General features: G+C 39.8%; 1 protein-coding gene across 4 annotated transcripts in view; it reads left to right on the top strand.

The window, feature by feature from the left end:
• Window positions 1–27873, top strand: part of NEURL1 (neuralized E3 ubiquitin protein ligase 1) — a 149705-nt gene that overhangs the window by 110210 nt on the left and 11622 nt on the right. For all 4 annotated transcript variants that reach the window (XM_039361682.1, XM_039361684.1, XM_039361686.1 and 1 more), the window contains one exon: window positions 16562–17242. In XM_039361682.1, coding sequence (XP_039217616.1) covers window positions 16562–17242 — 681 coding nt within the window. The remainder of the gene's footprint in view (window positions 1–16561; window positions 17243–27873) is intronic.

Here is a 27873-nt window from a genome sequence, read left to right as displayed (position 1 = left end):
GTTATGGCCACCCACCACAATAAACTTTTGGGGAAAGGAGGAAAGCACATATATTATAACTATCATGTTTCATTATGGTATTTCTCATTAAGCAGACAATTTCAGATTATGCACCATTATCTTCAGAACTTACTGGTACTTCAAAAGTTATAGATGGGGGAGAACGAAAGCCATATTATCGTACATTGGAATTTTAGCATTCAGTATCAACTTATACGTAGAAGGCAATATTGATTCTGCTTTAGTTCTCAAGCACAGAAATCAGGAAACCCAGGCAGTTCAAATGTATATGGGTTTTTATTGCAAGCTTAAGCTCTCTACAAGAATCTGAACCACTAATGGTCAAAGCAAATTGGTGGTAGATAAGAGTTAATGGAATTCAAGGTGGACTTAGATTTTTTGTGGGCACAAAGGGACTTGAGATTGGTGACTCATTTGACCTTCCCCTCGGGCTCTGCCTCATCATCTCATACATTGACATTCTTCTAAATGGATGTTTTCTGCCTTGTGTGCAAAATGTTTTCTTCATATGTCTCAAGGAAAGGCAAATCATTTTTGTTAACCAGAATAATTATATGCAGAAGTATATAATCATTCATATCTATATCTATGTATCTGTTTTTTTTCAGAAAGCTTTTGTCTTGTTTACTATATAAACTGTTTCTAAGGAATATTGTAATTGCTGAATAGCTTAAATTATTCTGAGAAGCATTTGCTTTACAATCTCTCTTTATATTATCAGCTTGATGTTTAATTTTTTTGTATCAAACTAAGATCAAATATATGGATATCTTTGTCTTAGTGGCTGCATGATATACAGGAGGTTGCTAATGAGAAGTAGCAGTGTGTTTATGTAAGGCAAATGCCCACAATTTCAATAATTGGAAACTCATATTCATATGTTTATTCATAGAGGCATGTATTGGAAGCAAGGCAACTGAAAGCAGCTTGAAGAAAGCAATAAATAGTATCTTCTCTTGCATAATTTCTTTGAGAAGCCAAACTATTATAGATCCTGATAATCAGTTGCATATTTTTCTCACCCTGACACTAAAATACAATGCTTACAAGTTTTATATCTACTGTATAACATTTATACCCATTAATGGCATCCAAAATCATCTCCTTCCAGTATGTTCAGTGGAATGGCAGCCTGGAGGAAAGGATTGTGGTGAAACCACATGTAGTTCTTATTCATTTTTCCCATTGTTTTTATTGAACTGTGATTAACAAAGAATTAACAGAAATCCAAGATGTGTATGAAAAAAAATAGAGAAAATATAAAAAAGAACTATTCCAATGTAAATAGATAGGTACTGCACATGTACAGATTTACCATATGTGTAAAGTTTACCACATTATAGTCTATTGCTATTGAGGTAAATTATAAAAGCAATCCAAATTCGATAAAATTGTGTCTCCTGCCTCAAATATTTCATTGTTTGAACATTAACTGTAATTTTTTTACTAATGTGGCAAGTGAAGAGATCTTGTTAATCCACATCTTAAATGTTACATTATTTAGAGTTTTTCAATGTCACACAATTATTATTTTGCCTGCAAATTAAATAGATAATACATTCTTTATTTTTAAGCTGGCAGTATGGCTCCATAAATAAATAAAGTAGTCTAATTTTTGGGGAGCATTCTTAGTGATGTTAGCTTGCCCCCAAACTTTATACCCAAAAGGTATAGCTTTATCATATAACCACCACAAATGAAAAAAAGACCCCTAAAAAAACCCCTCTTCAACATTTGGAAGAATAGTTCTGATATATATGTGCCAGTCTGATGGGAATCAAGCACCAGTGATGCATAATCCTCCTTTCCAGTTTTTGCATTGTACTTGAGGTGAATCAACCTTTTCATAATTTCTGCCAATTTATCTCCTGGATGACATTCCCAATATTCCAAACTCCCTTTAAACCAAATGGTTGATCTTTTATTTCTAATTGCAGTAATAACCTTTTTTTTTAGATTATTCCTTTTGGTTATTCTTAAATAGTGAAGTATTAAATTCTCAAAACTTATATAAGGCCATGTCCCAAGGGTGCTTTTTCAAAAAGCAACTGGAGTTTCTTGGATTTTTTTATTGAAAACATTTCACTTCTCACCCAAGAAGCTTCTTCTGAAGCAAAATGTTTTCAAGAAAAAATCCCAAGAAAGTCCAGTTGCCTTTTGAAAAAGCATAGTTGGGACAATCATGAGATTAAGAATCTCCATAGATGATATAAGGCCATGTTGCTAAAACTCTATTTCTGTTAAACAAACAGATGTGATACCCAGAGAGCCATAGTAATTTATCACCTATTCATTGCTCTATCTGATCTTTTTTGAGAGTTTTCCTATTATTATAAAAAATGAGTCTATAAAGACTGTACTATCTCAAAAATTTCATTTTTCATCAAACCATAATGATTATCCTAATCCACATATGTTATTTAAGGAGTTTAAGAAAAAGTATCCTTTTTCAAAGCTATGTATTTACTCTTCCAAATTTGAAACACCAATTTAGTGGCAACATTTTCGAGCTCCTTTATTCTATAAAAATATTTTAGATGAAAAAAATCATTGATTTACAAAATTATTTGGCTGTAATATAGTTTCAATTTGAATCTGTTTTTTAGAAATGTCTTCCATAATAAATGGAATCATATGTCCTAACTGTGCTGCTTCATAATACATTATTAAATTGGACATGCCCCAGGCGCTTTGTTTCTGAGGCCTATATAAAATCCTTTTATTTATTCCCTCTTTTTTTTTCGCATCAAAGCAGAAGCTTTCTATTTTTCTCACAAGGGTTTAAATCCTGTTCCGAAATTTCCATTGGGAGGCATTTAAATAGAAAGTTGAGCCCTGAAAGGATTTATATCTTTACTATTGCAGTTCTCCCTAAAATGTTAAAATGTTTTGAAGTACATTTTGCATTTCCTTAACTTTTTCCAAGTTGGTATATAATTATTAATAAAGAATTTGTAAACGTTTTTAGTAATTATGCTGCCTTTTATGTATTGGGGATTCAGGCATCACACGAAGGCACATTGTGAACAACAAGCTTCTTTATTGATCTTCTCCTTACAACCAGGAAAACAGCAAAAGGCACACAGGCCTTTTATAGTGTCCTGAACCCGGACAACAACAACCAATAGGAATTTGGCTATTTTGTGCTTTGCGCATGCGCACAAGGCTGGCACCAGCTAGTCTGGTCCCAGGCAGCTTTTGGTTTGCCAAGGACCGTTTGCAACATTTCTGAGCCTGCTGAATACTTCAGCAGGCTCAGGACACAACACCCCTCCCCCTTAGATAAAACACACGTTAGCTGTACACACAGGTATATTTTTCAAGGGACAGGGAGTAGTGGAGTTACAATGGCCTGCACACAGAGCACGTGTAAACAATAATTATCTCAACTAAACAAAAATGTACCCAAAATCATATATTGTAGATAACACTCTATACTGAATGTTAGTCAGCATCCTGTTCCAGACTAGCAAGGTTCCCTTTGCATTGACAGAAACCTCACATAGTCTCCAGGTTGTTTGGGTGGGCATTTGGCCCGCTGTGACCTTCTAATGGCTGGTGGGTGTGCCTGGCCTACCTGCTTGCCTGCCAGCTAGGCAGACCAGGACTTTGATGCCCCAAGGACCCAGGTGACTCACCCAGCTGCTGACTGGCTGGATCCTCTGAAGCCAAGCCAGAGTTCCTTGGGGGGATGGAATTCCCCAAGTCCAGTGGAGGGGTGGAATTCCCCAAGTCCACAATGGACCCCTCTTGGGAGCTCTGTCCCTCGAGCCCAAGACCAGCAGCTGGAGTGGCCTAAGTGGTGGAAGTGCCCCAGTATCCCATAGCCCCCGTGTAAGAGCCAGAGGTGCCAGAGTCAGGAGCCGCCTCCATGTCAAACCCCCTTTCTGGAGACTTCCTTTTTGGAGCAATAGCTGAACTGTGTGAGTGCCCCTGGTGAAATTCCCTGTCTGGGGCTGTATTTGCATTGTGTGGATACCCCCGGTGCGACTCCCTGTCTGGAGCACTATCTGAAGTATTTGGATTATGTGGATATCCCTGGTGCAACTCCCTGTCTGGAGCACTTGCTGAAGTTTGTGAATACCCCTGAACTGCCGCAGGAGCAGCTTCAGCATCGTGTGAGACACTGCTGGAACTGGGAAGCTGTGAACCAGAATGCAGATTATGGTCCTCCTTCCCCCCCAGAGCAGAACCAGGAGCGGAAGTGTTGCTGTGAAGCCTCCAGCGCAGTTGGTTGATGTGTCTGCGGATGACACGTCCATCATCCAAGGCCACTTTGTATGACAGCGGCCCAGAGACATTGCATACCACTGCTGTGACCCAGAGGTGTCCAGGCCCATAGTTCCTTGCCCAGACCGGATCACCCACCTGAAGTCTCCTAGGTGCCCATGACTGTGACGCCTGTGAAGCCACTCAGTCTGGGTTCAACCTGTCCAGTTTGTTGATGAGGCAGCGATCCCAGCAAAATTCTGCTGGGCTCTTTCCTGTGGCTGTGCAAGGTGTGGTGCGGTGTGCAAGAAGGAAATCTGCTAACCTGTGATGCCAGTTACCATAAGTCAGTTTCTTGAGAGCATCTTTGGTAGTGAGCCTGCTGAATACTTCAGCAGGCTCAGGACACAACACCCCTCTCCCCTAGATAAAACACACCTTAGCTGTACACACAGGTACATTTGTTCAAGGGGCAGGGAATAGTGGAGTTACAATGGCCTGAACACAGGCAGAGCACGTGTACACAATAATTATTTCAACTAAACAAAAATGCACCCAAAATCATATATTGTAGATAACACTCTATACTGAGTGTTAGTCACCCATCGTCTCTGCTTGGCCATTGGAAGATGGGTGGAAGGGAGCAGAAGTCGCATGCCAGATCAAGTTGGTCTGAAGAAAAGCCTGGAACTCAAAAGAGGTAAATTGGGGGCCATTATCTGAAACCAGGACATCTGGAAGGTCATGTGAGGCGAAAATTCCTCTCAACACCTGGATGGTCCTGGTAGTAGTAGTGGAAGAAATAGGAACAACCTCTAGCCACTTGGAATGGCTGTCAACAAGGAGAAGGAAGAATTGCCTCTGAAAGGGCTTAGCGTAATCTATATGTACCCTTGACCACATCCCTAGCATTGAGGGGAGATTCAGGCAACTCCTGAATGGAAAGAATATTAATAGCAGAAGCAGGATCTGCCTCTTCCTGTTTTAGAGGTAATCTGCTGGGGCCATCTGCATGGCCCATCTCTTTTCCAGGTTTGTGAATTAGCATGTAGTCATATGCTGACAGGAAAATGGACCATCTCAGCATACTTGGAGAAATAATATGTGGTGTCTGTTTGTTAGTAGTAAACAAACCCAGCAGAGGCTTATGGTCTGTGTAGACTGTGAAGTGGCGGCCATATAAGAAATCATGGAATTTCTTTATGCCAGCCACTATGGCCAAGGCTTCTCTGTCAATTGAGCGTAATTCCGCTCTGCAGATGACAGAGTCCTTGAGTAGTAGGCCACAGGGACTTGTGTCCCATCAGCCTTCAGGTGGCTAAGTACTGCTCCCACCCCATAAGGAGATGCATCGCATGCAATGCACACAGGCAGTTGCTCGTTGAAATGCGCTAATACAGCATTTGAAGAGAGCAAGGCCTTAACCTCATTGAAACTCCTTTCATGGACTTTAGTCCACTGCCATGGAGCCTGTTTGTCTAAGAGCCAATGTAATGGCTCTGCCACTACAACCTTATGTGGGAGAAATATGTGATAGAAATTTAAGAGTCCCAAGAAAGCTTGCAGCTCACTCTTGGACTTGGGGCCTGCTGAATTGCTTGAAGCTTGGATTCAGCAAGGTGGATGCCTTGAGCATCAATTCTGAATCCTAGAAAGTCAGTAGAATTGACTCCTATTTTACATTTGTCTTGCTTTAATTTCAGGCCTGCTTGGCGGAAACAAAGCAAAACAGCTCTTAGTCTTTCAGCTAGATTTTGAGATGACTCCTCAGCAATGAGGACGTCATCAAAGTAGGGACAAACCCCAGGAATATCCTGAAGCGTGTGCTCCATCACACTTTGGAAGACGCCAGGGGCTACATTAACCCTAAACTGTAGTCTTTTAACCTTGAAGGCTCCTCTCTGTGTTACAATGGTTTGAGCCTCAGTTGTTGCCTCATCAACAGATAACTGTTGGTAGGCCTGAGCCAAATCAAGCTTTGCAAAGAGATGCCCCCCCCCTTGAGGGAGGCCAGGATGTGGCTTATCACAGGCACTGGATATGCATGCTGCTGCAGCACTTTATTCAGTGTGCACTTATAGTCCGCACAAATTCAGACTTCTCCATTAGCCTTTAGAGGCGTCACAATGGGGGTTTCCCATGGGCTAGAATCCATAGGCTCTAAGATTCCCTGCTGGAGCAGCTTGTCCAGCTCTGCATCGATTTTGCTTTTGAGAGCAAAAGGCACCCTTCTAGGCTTAATTCTAATGAGTGTGATAGCTGAGTCTTAATTCTAATGGGTGTGATAGCTGAGTCTAAGCATAAGGAAATGGGAGGCCCCTTGTAGGACCAAGCTAAACACATCAGCAAACTCCTTGCAGACTTCTGCAAGGCCTGGCATTTGCAAGCTGGACAGCCCAGTCACTTGGATTCCCAGGGCCTCAAACCAATCGAGGCCAATAAGGCTCGTGCGATCACCCCCAACTACCACCATATCTAGTAGGCTTTCAAAGGCCTTATGCTGCACCTTGAGCATAGCCTCCCCCTTCACACTGACTCTAGAATTCTGGAAGTCAGTGAGGATTAAGTTTGATGGCCTGAGTTTGACTCGAAGGCCACTACTGCTACAAATCCTTTTGAAGGTGTCATGTGAAATGATTGATAGAGCGGACCCTGTGTCCAACTACATTGATAAGGGAACCCCTTGCAACTTCACGTCAGTGCAAAGCTTTTTCTTAAGGGGCTTGTGTGTCCCTGTCCTCAGAATACTCCTGCGCGATGCGCAGAAACCCACCCTGTGTTGGCTGGGGATCCTGGTACCTTTCTGAAGCAATTCTTCCCAAGGTTGGACCTTCTGGCGACCCAAACAGATGGAGGCAATGTGGCCTTACCTGCCACATGCCCAGCAAATGGCAGAGCGGAATTTGCAGTCAGCTCGCTTGTGGCATCCTCCACACCCGAAGCACTGAGGAGATGCTGGGGCCTTGTCTGGATGCCCCTTCAGTGTTCTCTCTGCTGACTGGTGAAGTCTGTCCACCTCCTCTTCAGGATCCAATTTTGATCTTCTTGAATGACCTCTTGATGGACGGTCACGGTGGCTGGAGGGTTTCTGGCGAGCCACAAAGCCTTCACAGCGCTGCCTGCTGCTTCTTCAGCTGCAACTTCTCTTAAGGCATCTTGGAACGATACTTCTTCTTTGGCGAAGATCTTCTGTTGCAGTTCTCTACTTCGTAGGCCACAAACGAAATGATCTTGCAGCGTCTCTTCCAGGTCCTTGAACTCACAAGGACTGGCCACTTATCTTAAGGCAGCGATGAAATCCGCAGCAGATTCACTCAGTCTCTGGTCTCTCTGCTCAAACGCATGCCTCCAAGCAATTAAAGAAAGTTTAGCCTGGAAATGTTCTTTAAGCATCTTCTTCAAGTCAGCGTACATTACTGATTCCAGAAGTGCAGGGGCCACCAGGTTCTCAGCAATGTCGAATGTTTCCTGGCCACAGATGCACAGAAGCGTTGCCGCTTTAAGGCCGTCTTCCCTGATTTGATTAACTCTCAAGTAGTTCTCCACCCTTGCTACATACGAATTCCAACGTTCTGGGTGGGAGATATCAAAGTCCGTCAAGCGGCCAATTTTCGACATCGTAAACTTCTACTGCCTTCGCTAATTGCCTCCTCTGCAAGCTAGTAGTTGGGGAAAGGGTCCGTTTGCCGAGCTCAACCTCCAGCGATGCTGTACTGGCAGGCTGAGTGGCGAATGCAGGACGTCGTCTTCCCAGTCTTCAGGACTTTCTCGGTGAGTCCTATTTGTTTCTCTTGCTTGCAGGGATCCCACCTTCGTCACCAGTTTTATGTATTAGGGATTCAGGCATCACACAAAGGCATATTGTGAACAACAAGCTTCTTTATTGATCTTCTTCTTATAACCAGTAAAACAGCAAAAGGCACACAGGCCTTTTATAGTGTCCTGAACTCAGACAACAACAACCAATAGGAATCTGGCTATTTCGCACCTTGTGCATGCGCGCAAGGCTGGCGCCAGCTAGTCTGGTCCCAGGCAACTTTTAGTTTGCCTGGGACCATTTGCAACATTTCTGAGCCTGCTGAATACTTCAGCAGGCTCAGGACACAACACTGCCTAAATATTTTAAAATTTTATATAGTGTTTGAATCTCTAACACTGTAGAAATTTGCTTTAAACTTTTTAGGACTCAAAATTTACGAGAAAATTTTTACAAAATGTTTTATAGGTGGCACCTTGATCCACAGAAGATGTCTCATATGTATCCAAATCTGCAGCCTAATGTTGGAGATGTGGTTGTTTGGATGCAACGTATTATCATATTTGGTGGTCATGTAAAAATATAAAGGCTTTTTGGATCAAGATTTCGTGGAATATTAAAAAATTTTTAATAGAAGGATAAAATTTATACCACAATTGTTTTTGTTAGGTATTATTGTTGATTGTGATGACAAAGAAATTATTTTAATGTTGAATTTAATTACGGGGCAAGGCTGTTGATAGGGCAATATTGGAAGAAGGAATTTTTGCCTACTTTAGAGGAATGGTTTCTTAAAGTTTCTTATTTATCTGAAATGGCAAAAATTTCGGCTTATTTGAAAGATCAATCACAAGAGAAATACTTTTTGGTGTGGAAAAGATGGGTGAATTTTATACAGCACAAATATGAGATTAAAAAGTATTGTCTAGCTTTTGAATAATTTATGTTTAAGGTAACGATCGAACTATTGTTTTATTTTGTTTTTATATATTGGAGTTAAAGTATTTAAAATTTTGTTGTTTTTTTTTTGAATGTATTTATAATTGTTTGATGTTTATTTAAGTTGTAAGGTTTTTTTTTTTAGTTTTTATTAACCCTGTATTCAGCTCTGGGAAGAAGGGGGAAGGATGATGGGTGGGAGGGGGGGAGAGGGGGATTATTTTATTGTAAAACTATAAAAATTTTCAATAAAAAAAAAATTTCCCTCAAATTCTGGGCCTGCGTAAATTTAACATTTCTAGTCCAAATTACCTCCCATAGGTCCAACGAGATCGGTTCTTGAATATTCTGGGCCCATTTAATCATACAATCTTTAACTAACTCTGTTTCTGAATCCAATTTTATTAACTCATTATAAATTCTTTTAATATGGGCACATTTCTGATCCTTGATCTGAATTACCAAATTTTCATCTACTAAAGTAATTCCCACATTCTTATCCAAAATTCACCTCTGCACGATTTGCAAATATTGAAACCATGATTGTAAAATGTTTTCTTGCTTTAACACATCAGAAGACTTTAATTGCCAATCAGTGCCCGACCAAATAAGTAACTCTTTATACGAAATGTTGTCAAATTTCACCCCCTCAGAAACCCCCTGGATTGCTTGTCCAGGGATCCCCCAACTAGGTATTTTATAATTTAACTTATAATAATATTTTTTCCAAACTCAAAGTAAAGCATATCTTAAAATATGTGACTTAAACACCGAATCTACTTTCTTATCAAAAATTAAATATGCATGCCAACACTGGGTAGCTATTTTCACACATAAAACATGGCACCATTTCTCTGTAGTACCTGATTGACAGACAATAGCATTTAAATAATTTCCCAGTTTTTTAGGAGGTCATTCTTGATCCATAAGAAAATACCTATATATGTGTTTTTTCCCCTATGAAGCTTATAATGAACTGAAAAATAACAAAACTAAATGGGGAAAGGAGAAATGATGATTCATAAGGAAACAAGGCATTTCCATGCACAAGCAATAGATTTAGTATATGACTGAGACCATGATCAATTGGTTTTCCAGCCCTGCTAATTTCTTTCCTACTAATGTTGAGCATCTGACCTAATTTCAGAACGCCAAAACATTCTCACATAACTTTTCACAAGATTCAGTATTTATGTCTGTAAGCACAAGATTTAGAGCTATAGACATTAAACTAGTTTTAACTTAATTGTTATTTAATTTTGGAAGACATGTAGGATTTGTGAATAGTTTGATGCTAAATGATATCAACTTACCCATTTTTTAACCAAAAGAATAAATTTCTGCATTCTTAAAAACTTAATGTTTTGTAAATCCTTTAAACATAAAAAATAATTCAAGCCCAAGATTTGAATTCTTAATAGCCTCAAGCAACATGAGCAACCAATACTGATGATCTGTTACATAGGAAAAGTAGATGGCCCCAGTAGTTTGTTGAGCTTTTATAAAAAATATAAGGGAATGCTATTTGAAGATGGAGGCTTATAGGACTATATATAGATGTGGAGAAACAGGAATGAATTTAGATAATTGTAAGGTGACCAACTTTTTTACGATGAGAAGGAGGACACAAATAAATTGAAGAAAAAAATATCGTAAATAAAACATTTTATTCATTGCAACAATACAGAATGCACTATAATATGATAAATGCATAATAAAAACATTTGTAACAATAACATTTTATATTGTAATTATGCTTACATGCATATTAATTATTATTTAAATGAGTACAAAAGAAGGACTGTCCTCCCTAAAGGAGGACGATTGGTCACCTTAAAAATTGATACCACTGAAGTCTGTGGATGTTACTTGATTTAATCTTGTAAGAGGATTGAGGTCACAGAGGCTGTTGGCATATTTCAAATCCTATACTTAGCCTTTGTTCTATAGCAACATATGGGGGGGGGGGACAAAGAATAAATATCCACAGAAGCAATAGTCTGCCTAAACCTGTGCACTATTGCCCTTGATAAGTCTTACTAGCTTGTATGACTCTCTCCATAGCAACCCACTTTCAGCGTTAAACTACTCATTCAGCTGAATAACTGTTAGCATGGGTGCTAATGGTACTGGTACCTAGGAAACCTGATGCTCACATGAGGCAGCTATGAATGAGATTAAAATGTTCTTCAGTTGCAAAACAAATAAGTCAAAAGGCTATTTATATTATATGCTATTTGGACAGGACCAAAGTAGAGAACAAGCACACTTGATTTCACATAAGCTTTAATACTTGACGGTCAAAAAAAATAACATAATTATGTAGATATACACAGTATGTAAATTTAGTACTTCTAGAAATACTGTATGGTAGCAGTTATGGATTTACACCACTGGCCTAAAAATTTAATGTATAGTTATTTTCAATGATAAGTTCTCAAATCTGATAGTAAAATGAGATATATCTCACACTGAAAACAATTTTGTAATCTTGGTGATTAAATATTTGGATAGTATGCTTTATTATGCTTAACAAATGTTAAAATTGATACTTTATTCAGTGTTAGTATGCAGATAGACATATAAATTCTATGTGGAAATTTTAATTTAGTTTTTAATTTGTTAATGGATCATATCAATAGGCCAAGGAAGTTTTAACCACAAATGTGGAATCTACTTCAAACATATATACTGGAATTTAATTTTGATATTTGGCAGTGATTAAATATAAACCTACAAGAGTTAATTCAACCTAATAACAGCCTTGTTGTCTTATATATTATGCATATAAAAATGGAGAAGGGGGAAGATATTCTAATTTTTCCCACTTTGTGTTTTGCTTATGGTGTGATATATTTTTTCTTTTTTCTTTTTCTGTTCTTATAGAGGGATATTTTTTTTAAAAAAAATATCAACCAACATACTACATGAATGAGGGTGAAGTTTTGTTTTCTGAGCTTGTGAGTTGATTTCTGAACGTTTTGTTAACAAGCTAGGTAACATCTTCAGCGGCATTTAGGGGAAGTCTGTGTCAGTGCTCTTCTGTTTATAAGGGCTTCAGCTGTGGGTGTTTCAAGTGAGCGTCTTGTGATGGTCAGGTGTGAGTCATCAGAGAGAGGCTTGTGATGGGTCTTGTGATGGGGAGGTTACTTCAGGTCACTACATGAATTCATCAATATTTGAATTCTTCAGAATATCTTCTGGCATAAAAATACCTATACATGGCTTTCCTTGGTCCCATTCTAGTTTTCACTAGACTGTAAAATTTAAATTTAAATTAAATTAGATATCAAATTAGAGCTAGTATTTCAGCTATTTACTTTGCATCTGTTTCAAATTCAAGGAATTCTTAATTTTACATTTAAAAAGTAAGATTATCCAAGGTTTTTCTTTTTTTACTTGGAATACAGTTTAAACAAGAGCATTATTAAACTGTAAATAACTAACTAAAGAATAGGCAATAATTCATATCATAGACTTATTTAAGTTGCTTTGGTTTAAGCATGTTTGGCTCCTATCCATGTATGTTAAACATCTGATCATATCTTTCTGCTCGTAAATAGTTTTGAAAGTCTCAAATGGGCCTTGAAGAAATGCATTTAAGCACATGTGCAAACTAGTTTTTCCATACCTGAAATAGAGCCAAATTGATGAAGTGGCATGAAGGAAGCATGAAAACTCTGAGCATTCCCTACAGGCTGAATTTGGTTGCAAACTAAAAATTCTGAATTATGCTGCATTCTCTGAAGTGGCATTGAATATCCTCTGGTGACATTTTAGTACAATTAAAGATGGTCAGAACAGCTTACATATCTTATAGCTGAGGTATATAGTATTAGTGTACAGCTATACAGTTATTTGCAGTGGTGGGATTCAGATACGTGAACAACCGGTTCTCTGTGTGGATGCTGCTTCCGGAAGTTCATTCTGGACCTGGGCAACAAAAAATTAGCTACCAGTTTTGCCAAAGTGGTGCGAACTGACTGAATCCCACCACTGGTTATTTGTCTTAGAAAATATATTCCAAACAATCATCATATAGTTCTTGTGATCTACAGCACCAAGCATATCTATTTAAGTAATTATGTATTTCTGTATTTCTTATTTATCTGAATCATATTTGTTTACTGCTCACTTCTGGCAAACAAGTATACACCATAGAAACTACAGTTATCACCATAGAATTTATTGTGATAAGGTGACAAGACACTGAAATATGAAAATATATAATATTTTGGATAACTCTTTGCTCAGAGTTTTTAAAACATTCCTCAGATAGAAAACTAGTATATCTTGGAATAATATTCAGTCCAGACCATGTACTTGATTATCTGTTGATGATAAAGTTGTGGATTAGAAAACAATTCAGATTTCTAAACAATTCTAAAATGGAATTTTCACTTTGGTCATGAAAAATATAGTAAAAGCAAGTTCTAACTAAATCTGTCATATTTGAGACATGGGTATATAAATTTAAGATATGTAAAAGTGAATTGTAAAACATTGGGTGGCAGCTAATCCTTAATGTCTGTATCAGACTATACGTATAGCCTTAACAAAACGTAAGTGTGAACACAGAAGGGCTGTAATTGAAGACTTTATAAAAGACAGTACCACAACTGATATCCTTCCTATCAGAAGTCACTTGGGATATATTTTGTGGTCCTAATTTTAGCAGTAGAAAAACTTATAAAAATCTTGCAAGGTACCTGATTCACTCAGACAGAGATAAATTTATATTCTCTTAGCTCCACTGATTCCATTCTAAACTATCCCAATAGTTTCAAAAGAACTCTGAACAAATACATCTATTGATGAGGAAAACTAATTATGTAGCCAGGTTGTATGCATTATTTTGCTATGCACTGAATAGAAAATTTGATTGTATATCTTCTTAGGATACAACCATCTTTGAAGTACAATCTGGTATTTTGATACAAAATTTGCAACCTGTATCTCAACATGAATCCAACAGATATGTAGGTCCACTAAATCCAAAATATTCTCCATCTTCTAGAACATTCCTAAAGTAGAGAGTTTTTGTGTTATTTTTTTTACTTCCTATTTCAGTAACAAAAGGTAAGATTAAATATGCATGCCCATGCGCATACACAGACACACGGGCATAAACCTAGGGACAGAAAGTAAAACAGAAAATATTTTCTTATATCCTTTTGCTCTAGAAATCATTGAACATTTCATCATGCCAAATCTAAAGAACTGCATTCTTTAGAGAAACAGAGATGGGCAAGCCCTGATATATACTTCATATACAGTATGTGTCACTGCTTTGCAGTACTTTGCTAAAATCAGTGTTAGCAAAACCATTGTGTAAAAAATGGTCCTGTTTTCTGCTATATTTTAGCAAAATAATACATGTTTTATGCCTCAGATAAACAATCAATCAAATAAACAGAGGCTGAAAAAATTGCTGTGCCTTCTGAGATGTAAATGTTATTGCTATCAACTCCAAAACCATTGTCTAGTAAAAAGCTGTTGATTTTTTTAAAGTATGACAAAAGTTATATACTAGAACTGAATATTTGTTCTCATGAGTGATATTATTTCAATTTTCTGAGTGTTTTTCAACATGCCAGCCAGCCATGTCAAACTAACACAAAATCCGTAAGTTTAATCTTAGTCTTAAAGCAAACCACAACATCAGTACAGTACTTTAAGGTGCAATTAAATACAGCTGTACTTTGCTTGATTTCTGATAAAGAATTATTGGAGAAATCTTATTTTTTTTTTATAATATCCTGCTCTTACTTTATTTAAATGGACCTCTTGACTATTAAAAAACATTAAAAAAAGGTTTGCTTTGCTATAAAGAAAAGCAGGAAATGAGCCTCAGAATCGAATATTTGTCTTGCTAAAAGTTTACTTCAATTTCCTGTGCTCTTTTCGATTAATATCAGCTAGATAATGTCAAAGAATAGTCAAGGACGTTCCTTTAATATTGCTGCTAATGCAATATCCAGTTACAGCAGCCATTTTGGAAACTTTTGAATACAGATATACAATAATAGAATTCTCATAGGAGTTTCAGAAGGATTTACTGATCCCACATGATCAGCTTTGTGCTTCATGCTACAGTATTCCAATAACAATAGGACACCTTTGTGGTTTTCTGTGCTTAGTGTATATAACAAGGAACTTTGTGCAGGGAAAATACAAAGCAAATATATAGGTACTCCTCAATTAAGCCACCACAATTGATCACCCTCAACTCAATTGCTAAGGGATGCAGTTGCTAAGTAGAAAATCACATGACTGTGACTGTTGATTTTACTTCAGATTTCCTTCCCCTCCCCCGGAATGCTCACCCTGGTTCTGGGATAATTAGTAAGAAGGGAATTAATATTTGTATTTACATTCATTGGAGAATAAGGACATACAAGAGAATAAGCAGGCATACACATCAAAATAAATCCTGGCTGTTTACCTAAATGGCTCGTGGCCCCCGGCACGTTAGGTAAAAGCCAGAGCCAGTGCATTTCTTTAGATGTGAATTCCCCATTGTCTGCCTGCTTACTCTCTTGTAATGCCTTCCACTCCAATCTTTCCACTCTGTGAGAGGGAAGGAGGGGAAACAGGTCAGACACAGAAAAGATTGCCTAAAGTTGCTAAAGACCTGACAGCCCTTTAAAGTAGACCAGGTCAAAAAACGGACACTACAGGGATTACAGGAATGTTACTTTATTGTTGTAGGGTATAATGGCAGCATCTTGAACATTTATTGTAGGGTATAGTAGCAGCATCTTGAAAGTTTCTCTCTGTCCATCTTATACTGAACAAAATCAAGAAATGTTAGTTTACATTTTTTTTCATGCTCCCTTGTATCTTTGAACTATTTAATCCCTTGTCCAGGTTCTGACATAATGGCGTGTTCCTTCCTTATCAACTCTCTTATATCTTCTCCAAGATTACCTCTAAATTCCTTTATAAGAACTGAATCTTCCAGAAGGCTTTAAGGATTCATTGATTGGATGAAAGAATGATTTATACCATGAAAGTTTTTTTATTAATTTAACATATTTATTATAAATGTTTTATTTGTATTATCTATAAATGGTGGGAATCAATGGATTGAAATTGCTCCTTTTCATTTTTGTCAGTTTTAACTAATTTAATGTCACTATTTAGTGTTTTAATATTTTAATTGTTTTTAATTATTATAGGCAGTAAGAGATGGGCAGCATATAAGTTGAATAAATAAATAAATGGGTTGAAGGGGTGATAAATGTCATAAATAAACCAAGTAAAATATGACCTGAGCCCACATTTTCTATGCTATTGGGGTTAAGACAGCTCCTCCTTTTCTTAAAATATTTTTTAAATCCAACTGTGTACTCAAATATTCTTGCCACCCTATCAGTGAAACAAATTCAAAGCATCACTTTCAGGACTTTGCAGCAATCTTCTTAGAGGTGTCACATAAGACCCTATTATTTTTTCCCAGTGTTGCCTCCTATTTCAGCAATTTACTGTTTGAGAGTTTATTCAGAAGAGTGACCGAAATGTTTACAAGAGATTATTTTATGCGTTGTGGCATTAAAAGAAAGCAAGATATTGCATTCCTTTTTGAACAACTAATAACAAAACTGAAATACTTTCTTCACCTCTTATTTGCAGATAGTGAAATTATTCCTCCTGATTGCCTCCGTCCAAGATCCTTCACAGCTATCCGCCGACCCTCATTGCGCAGAGATACTGAGGATACCCGTCTATCTGTGAGCCTTTGTGATCTCAACTTGCAGGAGGACAATTTCCATGTCATGACTGCCATGTGTCCTATTCCACAAAATTCCCTCAACTCTCAGCATTCCCACCTCCTCCCATCTCAACTTGAAAGCGACCTCCGCTTCCATCAACTCAGGGGAGCCCACATTAAAATTCTGGATGACCAGACTGTGGCCCGTCTGGACCATGCTCGAGATGAGAGAACTTTGGTTTTTACCAGCAGACCACTTAGAATCAATGAGACAATATTTGTCAAAATCAATAAATCCAACACTTCGCGTACTGGGACACTGTCATATGGGGTAACCACTTGTGATCCTAGCACCCTGAGACCCAGTGACCTTCCTTATAACCCAGAGTCTTTAGTTGATCGAAAAGAGTTTTGGGCAGTCTGTAGAGTGCTTGTGCCTCTCCAGAGTGGAGACATCTTGGGATTCATGGTGAATTCAGAAGGAGAACTGCACTTGAGTCACAATGGAGCAAGTGCAGGCATGCAAGTATGTGTGGATTGTTCCCAACCATTATGGATGTTCTTTGGTTTACATGGAGCAGTGATGCAAATTCGTGTCCTGGGTATGTTTTTCTCTTCTTATATGCATGCTGTTATTTTGTCAGTGAATTAAATGAGAAGTAGCACTAAAATACTGTATTGAGTAGTCAGTGGTGGGATTCAAATATGTGAACAATCAGTTCTCTGTGTGAATGCCGCTTCTGGAAGTCCATTCTGGGCCTGGGCAACAAAAAATTACTAGTTCTGCCGAAGTGGTGCGAATTGGCTGAAACCCATCACTGTAGAAAAGAAAGGTTATTTAAATTATAATTAGAATGAGAAGACTGAAAAGGCATATCTGAGCTTTGAGTCAGATAGAAGATAGTAATTATTATTTATTCTGACATCAAAATGACTTTCTTTTCCAGTACCAGTAAAATGTACCAAAAATAGTTTGGATAAAGACCCCGATTTACGTACAAGTGATAAGGAATAAGATTTAAATGTATGATTTTTGTGACTTATGATAGTAGTTTTTTTGTATTGTACCAATTTTGTGACAGGCCCTATTGCACTTTCTCAAATTTCCAAATGTATCTACACAGTCCTAAGCAGGTTGAAGTTACTTTTACCCAAAGGAATATGACGATGGACTTTTGATGCTTGTACAATAATTGGTCCTGAAACCAAACTTAATGTAATTCTTATAGCCATAGCCCTAAAATATTCTTTCATCTGTGACTGTAATCATAATAATGTATAAGAGACGTATTTTCTATAAGTTAAAAATTTGATGTAGTTGAAGTGAGTAATTTTTTGCAAGTAGTAGAATTGGTTTTTTGAAAATATATTTTCATCCTCCACAGATAATAGAAATTGAGACAGTGGTATGATGATGTCATTAGATTGGTGAATTTGCTTTGCTTAAGTTGTTTCTAAAATGTTTAATATATAGATTTTGATTATTGTTTCATTTTTTTTACAAATATGCCATCTGGTGAAGGTTCTGTATCACAGAAAAAGGAGGTAGTGCTGCATAGTATACAAGGTTGTCCTCCCTTGAAGAATATATATGTTCTGTTTCAGGAAAAGAGGCATTGAGATGAAGCAACGAGTTCCAACGGTTCTCCTTTATTGCAAACACCAACAGAACAGATTTTAAAATGGTGTGGCCCCCTTTTATAGCCCCCCTGCACAATACCTTGCTGGCCAATCATTGCAAAGGATCTTTTCCCGCCGTGCGTGTACCTGGGCCAATCACAGCAGCCTGTGCCTACTGGTCCAGAACATAACACCCCTCCTCCCTTGGCTAAAATAATAAGACACACTTATTATTTTAAATACTCCAACACTCCATTACATTGCTTATGTTGCATCTATATATACACAACACTACAGTCTTGCTACCTCCATGCTTCCATTCCCCTTGAGCTGCATTACTTAACCCAGACTACTAGGCCTGCCCATGAACTGACAAGTACATAGTCTTATAAGTATTTGGGAGGACCTCTGGCCTGCCCTGATCTTCTCATGGCTGGTGTGTGTGCCTGGCCTGCCAGCTCACCTGCCAGGCTAGGCAGACCACGACTTTGTTGCCCAAAAGACCCAGGGGACCCACCCAGCTGCTGACTGGCTGGATCTGCTAAATCCAAGCCAGGGTTCCTGGGGGGGTGGAATTCCCAAATCCAATGGTGGGGTGGAATTCCCCAAGTCCACAGTGGATTCCTCTTGGGAGCACTGTCCCTTGAGCCCTAGGCCAGAGCTGGAGTGGCCTGAGTGCCAGAGGCCGGAGCTGCCTCCATGGCGAACCCCCTTTCTGCGGACTCCCTGTTTGGAGCAATAGCTGAAGCCTGGGGATGTTGGAGAGACCGTGGTCCCCAATCATAATTGTGATCCTCCTCCCCCCCCTGGGAGCCGAGCCAGGAGCGGAAGAGTTGCTGGGAAGCCTCCAGCGCAGTTGGTCAATGTGACATCGGATCACACGACCATCGTCCAAGGCCACTTCGTATGACAGCGGCCCAGAGACCTTGCATACCACTGCTGTGACCCAGAGATGTCCTGGTCCATAGTTCCTTGCCCAGACTGGATCGTCCAGTTGTAGTCTCCTAGGTGCCCGCGGCTGTGACACCTGTGAAGCCACCCAGTCTGGGTGCAATCTGTCCAGTTTCGTGATGAGGCGGTGACCCCAGCGGAGTTCAGCTGGGCTCTTTCTAGTAGCTATGCAAGGTGTGGTGCGATGGCACAGAAGAAAGTCCGCTAGCTTGTGATGCCAGGTCCTGTGAGTGATCCTCTTTAAGGCATCCTTTGTTGTGCGCACCATTCATTCAGCTGGCCGTTAGAAGCTGGATGGAATGGTGCAGATGTGGCATGCCATGCCAGATCATGTTGGCCTGGAGGAATGCCTTGAACTCAAACAACGTGAATTGGGGCCCGTTGTCAGAGACAAGGACATCTGGAAGTCCCTGTGTGGCGAAGATCCCTCTCAGCACCTGGATGGTCCTAGCAGTGGTAGTGGAGGAGATAGGCATGACCTCTAGCCACTTGGAATGGCTGTTCACAAGAATTAAGAAGAATTGCCCCTGAAAGGGCCCAGCATAGTCAATATGGACTCTCGACCATGGGGTATGAGTCTCCTCCCACCTATGAACTGGGGCCTGAGGCATCTCTGGCATTGATTGTTGACAAACAGTGCACCCGTGGACCTGGGCCTCAACGTCTTTGCCAAGCCCAGGCCACCAAAGATGGCTGCGCGCTAACGCCTTCATCCGGATTATTCCCGGATGTCCCTCATGCAGAGACTGCAGGACTCTAGTCCTCAATGAGGTTGGGATTACTACCCGGCTACCCCATAGGACACACCCCTTGAAGGTGGAAATCTTGTGCTTCCTCTGCCAGAAGCTCTGGAATTCTGAGCCTGGACATGTGTCAGGCCATCCAGACAATGCCCAGGTCAGCACACGTGTTAGCGTGTGATTGGTGGCTGTTTCTGCAGCCATCTCCCTAGCACTGAGGGGAGATTCAGGCAAGTCCTGAATAAACAGGATGTGGTTGGCAGGTGCTGGATCTGCCTCTATCTGCTGTAATGGCAACCTGCTGAGACCATTTGCATGACCCATTTCTTTGCCTGGCTTGTGAACCAGTGTATGGTCATATGCAGACAGGAAGATAGACCACCTCAGCATTTGTGGGGATATTATGTGTGGGATTTGTTTATTCATTGTGAACAACCCCAGCAGTGGCTTATGGTCTGTAAAGACCATGAAGTGGCGGCCTTATACGAAGTCATGGAACTTCTTTATGCCAGCCACTATGGCTAAGGCTTCCCTATCTATCTGTGCATAATTGTGTTCAGCTGATGATAGGGTTCTAGAGTAGTATGTTATTGGGACTTGCGTTCCATCAGCCTTCAAGTGACTTAACACAACCCCAATCCCATAAGGGGACGCATCACAGGCGGTGCACATTGGCAAGTTCTCATTGAAGTGCACGAGGACCACATTTGGAGAGACCAAGGCCCTGACCTCTTTGAAGCTCTTTTCATGTGCTTGTGTCCACTGCCAAGGGGCCTGTTTGTCCAAGAGCCGGTGTAACGGCTCAGCCATTGCAGCTTTGTGAGGAAGGAATGAGTGGTAAAAATTTAGCAGTCCCAGAAAGGCCTGAAGTTCGCCGTTGGATTTGGGACTTCGGGCCTGCTGAATTGCTTGCAGCTTGGATTCAGTAGGGTGGATGCCCTGAGCATCAATGTGGAATCCTAGAAACTCCGTGGAGGTAACCCCGATCTTGCACTTGTCTTGCTTAAGCTTCAGCCCCACTTGGCGGAAACGTAGCAAAATGTCTCTCAGCCTTTCGGCTAAATTGTCAGCTGAGTCCCCAGCTATGAGGACATCATCAAAGTACGGGCAAAGGCCAGGGATATTTTGGAGCGTTCGCTCCATTACACTCTGGAAGATGCTAGGGGCCATGTTTACTCCAAATTGCAATCTTTTTACCTTGAATGCCCCCCTGTGAGTCACTCATCAACTGGCAATTGTTGATAGGACTGAGCCAGGTCAAGCTTAGCAAAGATCTGCCCCCCCCCTTGAGGGAGACTAGAATGTGACTGACCACTGGTACTGGGTACGAATGCTGCTGCAGCGCTTTGTTAAGCGTGTACTTGTAGTCCGGACAAATTTGGACTTCACCATTGGCCTTCAGTGGCGTAACTATGGGTGTTTCCCATGGACTACTGTCTACAGACTCTAAGATACCCTGCTGAATCAGTTTATCCAGCTCTGCATCTATTTTACCCTTTAAAGCAAAGGGCACCCTGCGTGGCTTGATTCTAATCAGGGCTGTGGCTGGGTCTAGCCTCAGAGAAATAGGAGGGCCTTTGTAGGAGCCAAATTCTGGACTAAACACATCTGCAAACTCCTTGCAGACCCCAGCTAGGCCTGTTATTTGCACGCTGTGTATTCCAGTAACCTGAATTCCCAGGGCCTCAAACCAGTCAAGTCCAATGAGACTTGTACAGTCTCCCCCAACCACAACTACATCCAGCAGTCCCTCAAAATTCCTATGCTGCATCTTGAGTGTGGCCTCCCCCCTCACGTTGACTCTGGAATTTTGGAAATCTGTGAGGATGAGGTTTGACGGCCTGAGTTTTACCCGTAGGCTGCTTCTGTTGCAGACCTTGTTAAAGGTGTCTAAGGAGATGATCGATAGAGCAGACCCAGTGTCCAGCTCCATCGACAAGGGGACCCCTTGCAACTTCATGTCGATGTGAAGCTTCTTCCTAAGTGGCCTGTGGACCTCCGTTCTAAAAACGCTCCTACGTGACGCGCAGAAGCCCACCCTGTTCTGGCTGGGGACCCTGGTACCTTTCTGAGGCAATTCTTCTGGGTAACATTCCTTCTGGCGACCCAAACAGATGGAGGCAATGTGACCTTGCCTCTCACAGGCCCTGCAAATGGCAGAGCAAAAACGGCAGTCTGCGTGGCGATGGCGGCCTCCACACCCGATGCACCAAGGGGATGATGCTGACTGGGCCTTCCCTCTGTGAGGCCTTCTCCCTAGAGTCTGATGCAGCCGGTCCACTTCCAATTCTGGATCCTGTTTGGATTCTTTGTGAGCAACCTCTTGATGGACGGTGGCTGGAACTTGAGAGGGCTTGGCGAGCCGCAAGGCCTTCACAGCTCCGCCGGCTGCTTCTTTGGCTGAAACCTCCCTCAGGGCATCTTGAAACATGAGGCCTTCCTTCATGAAGAGCTTCTGCTGCAACTCCCGGCTTCGCAGGTCACAGATCAGTTGATCTCTCAGTCTCTCCTCCAAGTCTTTGAATTTGCAGGGCCTAGCTGCTTGTTGCAAGACTGCAACAAACTCTGCTGCAGACTCACCAGGCCTCTGGTCTCTCCGCTTGAACGCGTGTCACCAGGCAATCACTGAGAGCTTGGGTTCAAAATGCTTTTGAAGCATCCTCTTCAAGTCTGTGTAGGTTATTGATTCCAGTGGTGCTGGGGCGACCAGATTCTCCGCAATCTCGAAGGTCTCTTGTCCACATACACACAGCAGCATGGCAGCTTTGAGGTCATCTTCACGAATTTGATTCACCTGGAGGTAGTTCTCCACCCGGGCCACGTACGAGCTGTGTCAAATTCTGAAAGCCGGCCTATCTTTGCCATCGTTTCAGCCCAGGAACTTTGTCCACGCCTCCTGCTGCAAGGATTGAGAAGGGGCCCCCTTTTCTGAGCTCACCTCCAGCGTCTCAGTGCTGGCAGCCTGAGTCAATCTCCAGGAGCCACACTTCTCCGAGCTGCAAGCCCCCCTGTGGTGAGTCAGCTTGGCTTCTTAATCTGTTTGCCTTGCAGGCATCCCACCTTCGTCGCCAATGTTCTGTTTCAGGAAAAGAGGCATTGAGACGAAGCAACGAGTTCCAACAGTTCTCCTTTATTGCAAACACCAACAGAACAGATTTTAAAATGGTGCGGCTCCCTTTTATAGCCCCCCTGCACAATACCTTGCTGGTCAATCATTGCAAAGGATCTTTTTCTGCTGTGCGTGTGCACGCAAGGCTGGGAGCAGCCTTTCTTGTCCTGGGCATCCCCATGGTCTGCCTGGGCCAATCACTGCAGCCTGTGCCTGCCGGCCCAGGACATAACAATATATATAACTTTTAGACAAACAAAACTCAGGGATATGTGCTCCAGAATACTGAAGAACTGGAAGAGTTAATAAGAAAGGGAACAGACCATGAAAGGCTAGTGTTCAGCTGCACAAGAGTAGAACTTTTTGCTTGTGTCTAAAAGGACTCTGTAGACTTCAAACAGCATATTAGACCCATTGCAGAGCCTGTCCTGCTAAGCACATATATCAACAGTTGATCAACCATTACAGACATCCTGCTGTGCTTATCACTGAAACATCCATATTTCTTTTAAAATCCCCCTTTCAGGACTGTAACATTCTCTTTTAAAGAGCAGATTAGAATGACTCCGTCACAAGGAGAGTTTGGCAGATGCAAAACATGAAATGTTCTTAATGAATCTCTTTGTCTCACATTTTCTTTCAAGTGCTTACCCCAGGTTCTAGAAGTAATTTGGCATTATGGAAAAATGGATTTGTTAAAGAGACAGGAATTTATTAGATCCATCTTTTGAGGCACATTGCTGAAAGGCAGACAGCACTTTAGTTCTTTGGTGGAAATCAGTTTAAAAGTAGCTTTTGGAGAATAGGATTTTGCCATATGTCATCTGCCTTTGGTATATCTTAGAAAGGAATTAGCCAGATGTGTGAAATACTGACTGACCCCATCCATCAGGTTCATGTTGTTCTTTTTCTTTGCATATTAGCCATACATTAGTAATGATAATTTGAAGATACAGAAATTTCTAATAAATTTAATCTTGAAATTTCATTATTAATATACATTTGACATTACAGAGTGTCCTAAATTTGACTTCTGTGGCAGCATCATTTACAGTAACGTTTCTGTAAATTTGAAATTGCTTTGTTCTTCTGACAGTGGAACATTTCCTTTGCAGACACCCATGTATCTTAGAGTTTTCTTGTTCTATACTGTATTTTTTTTATTCATTAAGATGTTTTTTCAAACCATATCAACTTGTTTTAGTCTAGAATAAGCATTCATATTGTTAATAGAAGGTAGGGAGCAAAGAAAAACTGGTTCAAACTGAAGTTCATTTTAAAATATCTATTCAGAAATGCATTTTAGTATAACATTTGAACATCATGAGTGATGGAATTAAAATAACTAAAGATTTATTTACTGCAGACTCTGACCTTGAGATTCCCAAGTTATCTTTTTCAGAGATTTTACAAGGTAACATGATTCATAACTTCTTCCTTGGATGAAGTTTTCATGTGGTTACTCATTTCTCTCTTGATGTTATCAAGAATATAGATACAGTCCAGCTGTAGTTTTAAGCAATGAGCTGCATATAATAACTGGTTGTCTGGATAAGGCTATGCATTGCAAGGGTATCTTGATTACTACCGGAGGGTGCTATGATTCCAGAAGTGCTATGTATCAAGTATGAATGAGAACTTGTTTCCACTTGCAATTCTTCTTTAATTATTATCATTCAATCTGATAGGAACCATAATATTGTCATGAAGCATAACTCAGAGACAAGTAGATACTTTGCATGAACATCCTATTTCCATAAACTGGCAGGGAAGGTCTTCTTCTGATTCTGGAAACTGCTGCTCTTCAGTACAGATTAGATAGTTGGATTAAGGCAGATTTTAACAGCCACGTCTGGAAATCCCCAACAAGCCTCCAGCTTTTAATGTTTGATCCAAGTATTTATGTGGACAGCAGTTGATGAAAGACCCCTGTACATTGATCCAAGGCAGGGAGAGGGAAGAAATCCAGGAGATCCTCCCCTTCCCTTCCCGTCACCAGTTCACAGGGAAATGAATGGGGTAGACATGACAGCTGGTGAAAGATTATAAAAATGGTAAGTTACAGTGAAGAAATTTTCAACCAGTATATAAAATTTAACTTTTGTACCTCTGAGAGAGTAGAGTGAATAACTATCAGAATCAGAACAATAAAATAGCCTTGGGTGAAACAGAATGTTACTAATTCGTGAATTTGTTTCCTTAATGTTCCCTACATCTTAAGCTTGTATAGAATAAATTGGATCCAGGGTGATTTATCATCTTTCTGAATTTATTTGTAACAGACAGGACATATATTTCTTTCATGAATACCAGAGTTGGTTGACTTTTCTTTTGCTTTCTTATAAGAGTGACAGAATAGACTAAACTTTTTAAGAACTGCCAAGTTTGTACTTTGAGCAAACTGTACAATACATTTTTATTATGTTTACATTTGTACTTCGTTCATCTGCCTCCTCTACAAAAAAAACCTCACTCTTTTTGTACTTGTGAAATCAAGAATTTTTGAAACTGCACCCAAGTTGCCATTACATTGATGTATTGGGACTGCAGTTCCTAGAACTCCCAGCCAACGTGAACCTCAGCCAATTGGAAAATTATTGCACTACTATGCCTGATGCATTTTTTAAAAGTAGATCCCTTTAAGTTGTTTGTGATACTCCAGAGGTCTTAATCCAGGGCTTTTTTTGTCATAGAACGTCCAGAACGGAGTTCCAGCACTTTTTTTGGATGGAACCTTGTAGGGTAGGTAAGGCGGGTTGTATAACGTGTGTGAGTTCCGGCACCCTTTTTTTTTTTTTTTTTTTTTACAAAAAAAGCACTGTCTTAATCCATCGTTTACATCCTTGTTATGGGATAAGCTCTAGTTGTCTATAATCCATCATTACTTTGCAGACAGCAGACCATTCATAAATGGTCAGTAGATGTGACATTGATGAAACAAAATGTTCTGTTATGTAAATAGTCACAATGAAAAAATATTATTAACACTATTTGTACCTTAAACATTTTCTTTTCTTATGACCTCATTATTTGTTGCCATACACCACTGGACAATGAATGTACACATATTTTTTCCTACAGGATAATACTTCATACATCTAATGAACTTGTTTTTAAGAGCATTTTTCTTTTGTTGCAATATACTATCATAGTTATTTCTCTGGAAACTACTTTTTCAGCAATGACATGGGTCTTTTTTCTATAATATAATTACTTGTTTAACTTTCTTCAATTTGATATATACATTGCTTATTTTTTCTTTAGATGCCATACTTTAAGAAATCTCTTTGCCCAAAACTGTATCAGAGCTTTACAGCTCCTTAGCACATATCTGCTCTGTATTTTATTATGCACGTCTTCCATTCACTGAAATGTCTGCCGAAACAAGTTCTACTCGACATCAAAACAGGGTTTTCATCAAAAGGGCTCCAAATGTCCAGAACATCAAAAAATGGTGCAAGGAGGTACAGAAAATTGTAATTGTAATCTGTAATTTTCTAATCCGGATGTGGTGGATTTATCCTTTTGAACCAAATTCACAATAAGGCATCTTTTAAAGGCTTTTCCTATTCCCCTGGGGTTTGGGGTTTTTTGGGGGGAGGGGAAAGGGTTGGGTTTTTTAACTAAAACAGTGGATGCAAGTGGAATTATCATTTTAATTTCTAAAAAATCTCTAATACATTGGAATTATTGTGGGAAATTAAATAACTTGGAAGACTTTTGGTTACATATTTTTTGTTGAACATTTGTAGCTGCTGTTTAGTCTTTCTCTTTACTGTGTGTATATTAACTGTGATGATGTCTGTCCCTTGCTATGATGTTTACAGTATACAGTTTAATTCTTTTCAACTGAACATATTGTGAAGTAGGGAGGCAAGGATAGGGCGAATGTGTGGCAGATCCAGAACATTTGGAAAACACTTGCTGGAGGGAATTGAGCCTTGTTTATACAGGTCTATGAATAGGACTGCAGCAAACTACTCCATGATGTTGATAGGGACAGAAGAGAAGTTGCTTAGAAGCAGCAAGGAAACTATTATGTTGGAGATTATTCTCAGCTGACCATACTGTTCCCATCCTGTAAGAGTTTCCCAAATCTCCAGGATAAGTTCGTATGGCTAGAATAACTTCGTAGTTCAACCACCATAAGCCTTTTTTTGCAAATGCTCCAAAGCCTCCAAGATAGTGAGCATTGTAATAGCAGAAAAATAAGCATTATCTGGCAATATCCTAGACCCTAAATGCTTGATGTGTGACAATATCTGCAGAAAATTAGGAGTTGAGCTCATTATTTCCTTTGTGCATTAGACATGAGGTCAACACAATTGATGCCTATAGTTGCTATGCAACCCATTCTTTTACTTTAAACTTATGTGCAAACCATAACATTATGCTTGTTTAATAAACCAAGGTTAAAAAACAGATCATTGTATCATATGTTAATTGGAATTGCTTCTGGAAGTTGACATAATAACTTATCTCATAGAAATCTTCGGTTGAAAACTTATGTATCTGAACGGGATTTTCTGGCTCATTTTGAAACGTCCAAATCTGTTCCATTAGTGGCATGACTTTTGATGAGTGCAGGTTTAGCTTTAAAGAAAGCAAGATGAGATTTCTCAAATATAAGTTAACATAAACAAGAATATAAGTTGATATTCAATGTATGTTGCTTTTAAATTGTGGTAGTTTTAATCATTTTGTCATTTCAATCCAAAGTATAGATATGATATTTATCATTACGTCATGAAATTTGGTTCAAAAATTTGCTTAACAAATGATTGCTCTCCATAGTGACTTTGTATTGGAAGGA

This window comes from Crotalus tigris, unplaced genomic scaffold (genome assembly GCF_016545835.1).
Source record: "Crotalus tigris isolate CLP2741 ecotype Arizona unplaced genomic scaffold, ASM1654583v1 scf7180000019328.220996217465:2438092, whole genome shotgun sequence".
NCBI classification, from domain to species: Eukaryota; Metazoa; Chordata; class Lepidosauria; order Squamata; family Viperidae; genus Crotalus; species Crotalus tigris.
The sequence above is the reverse complement of the archived record's forward strand: the minus strand, read 5'-3'. Positions and strand labels throughout refer to the sequence as shown.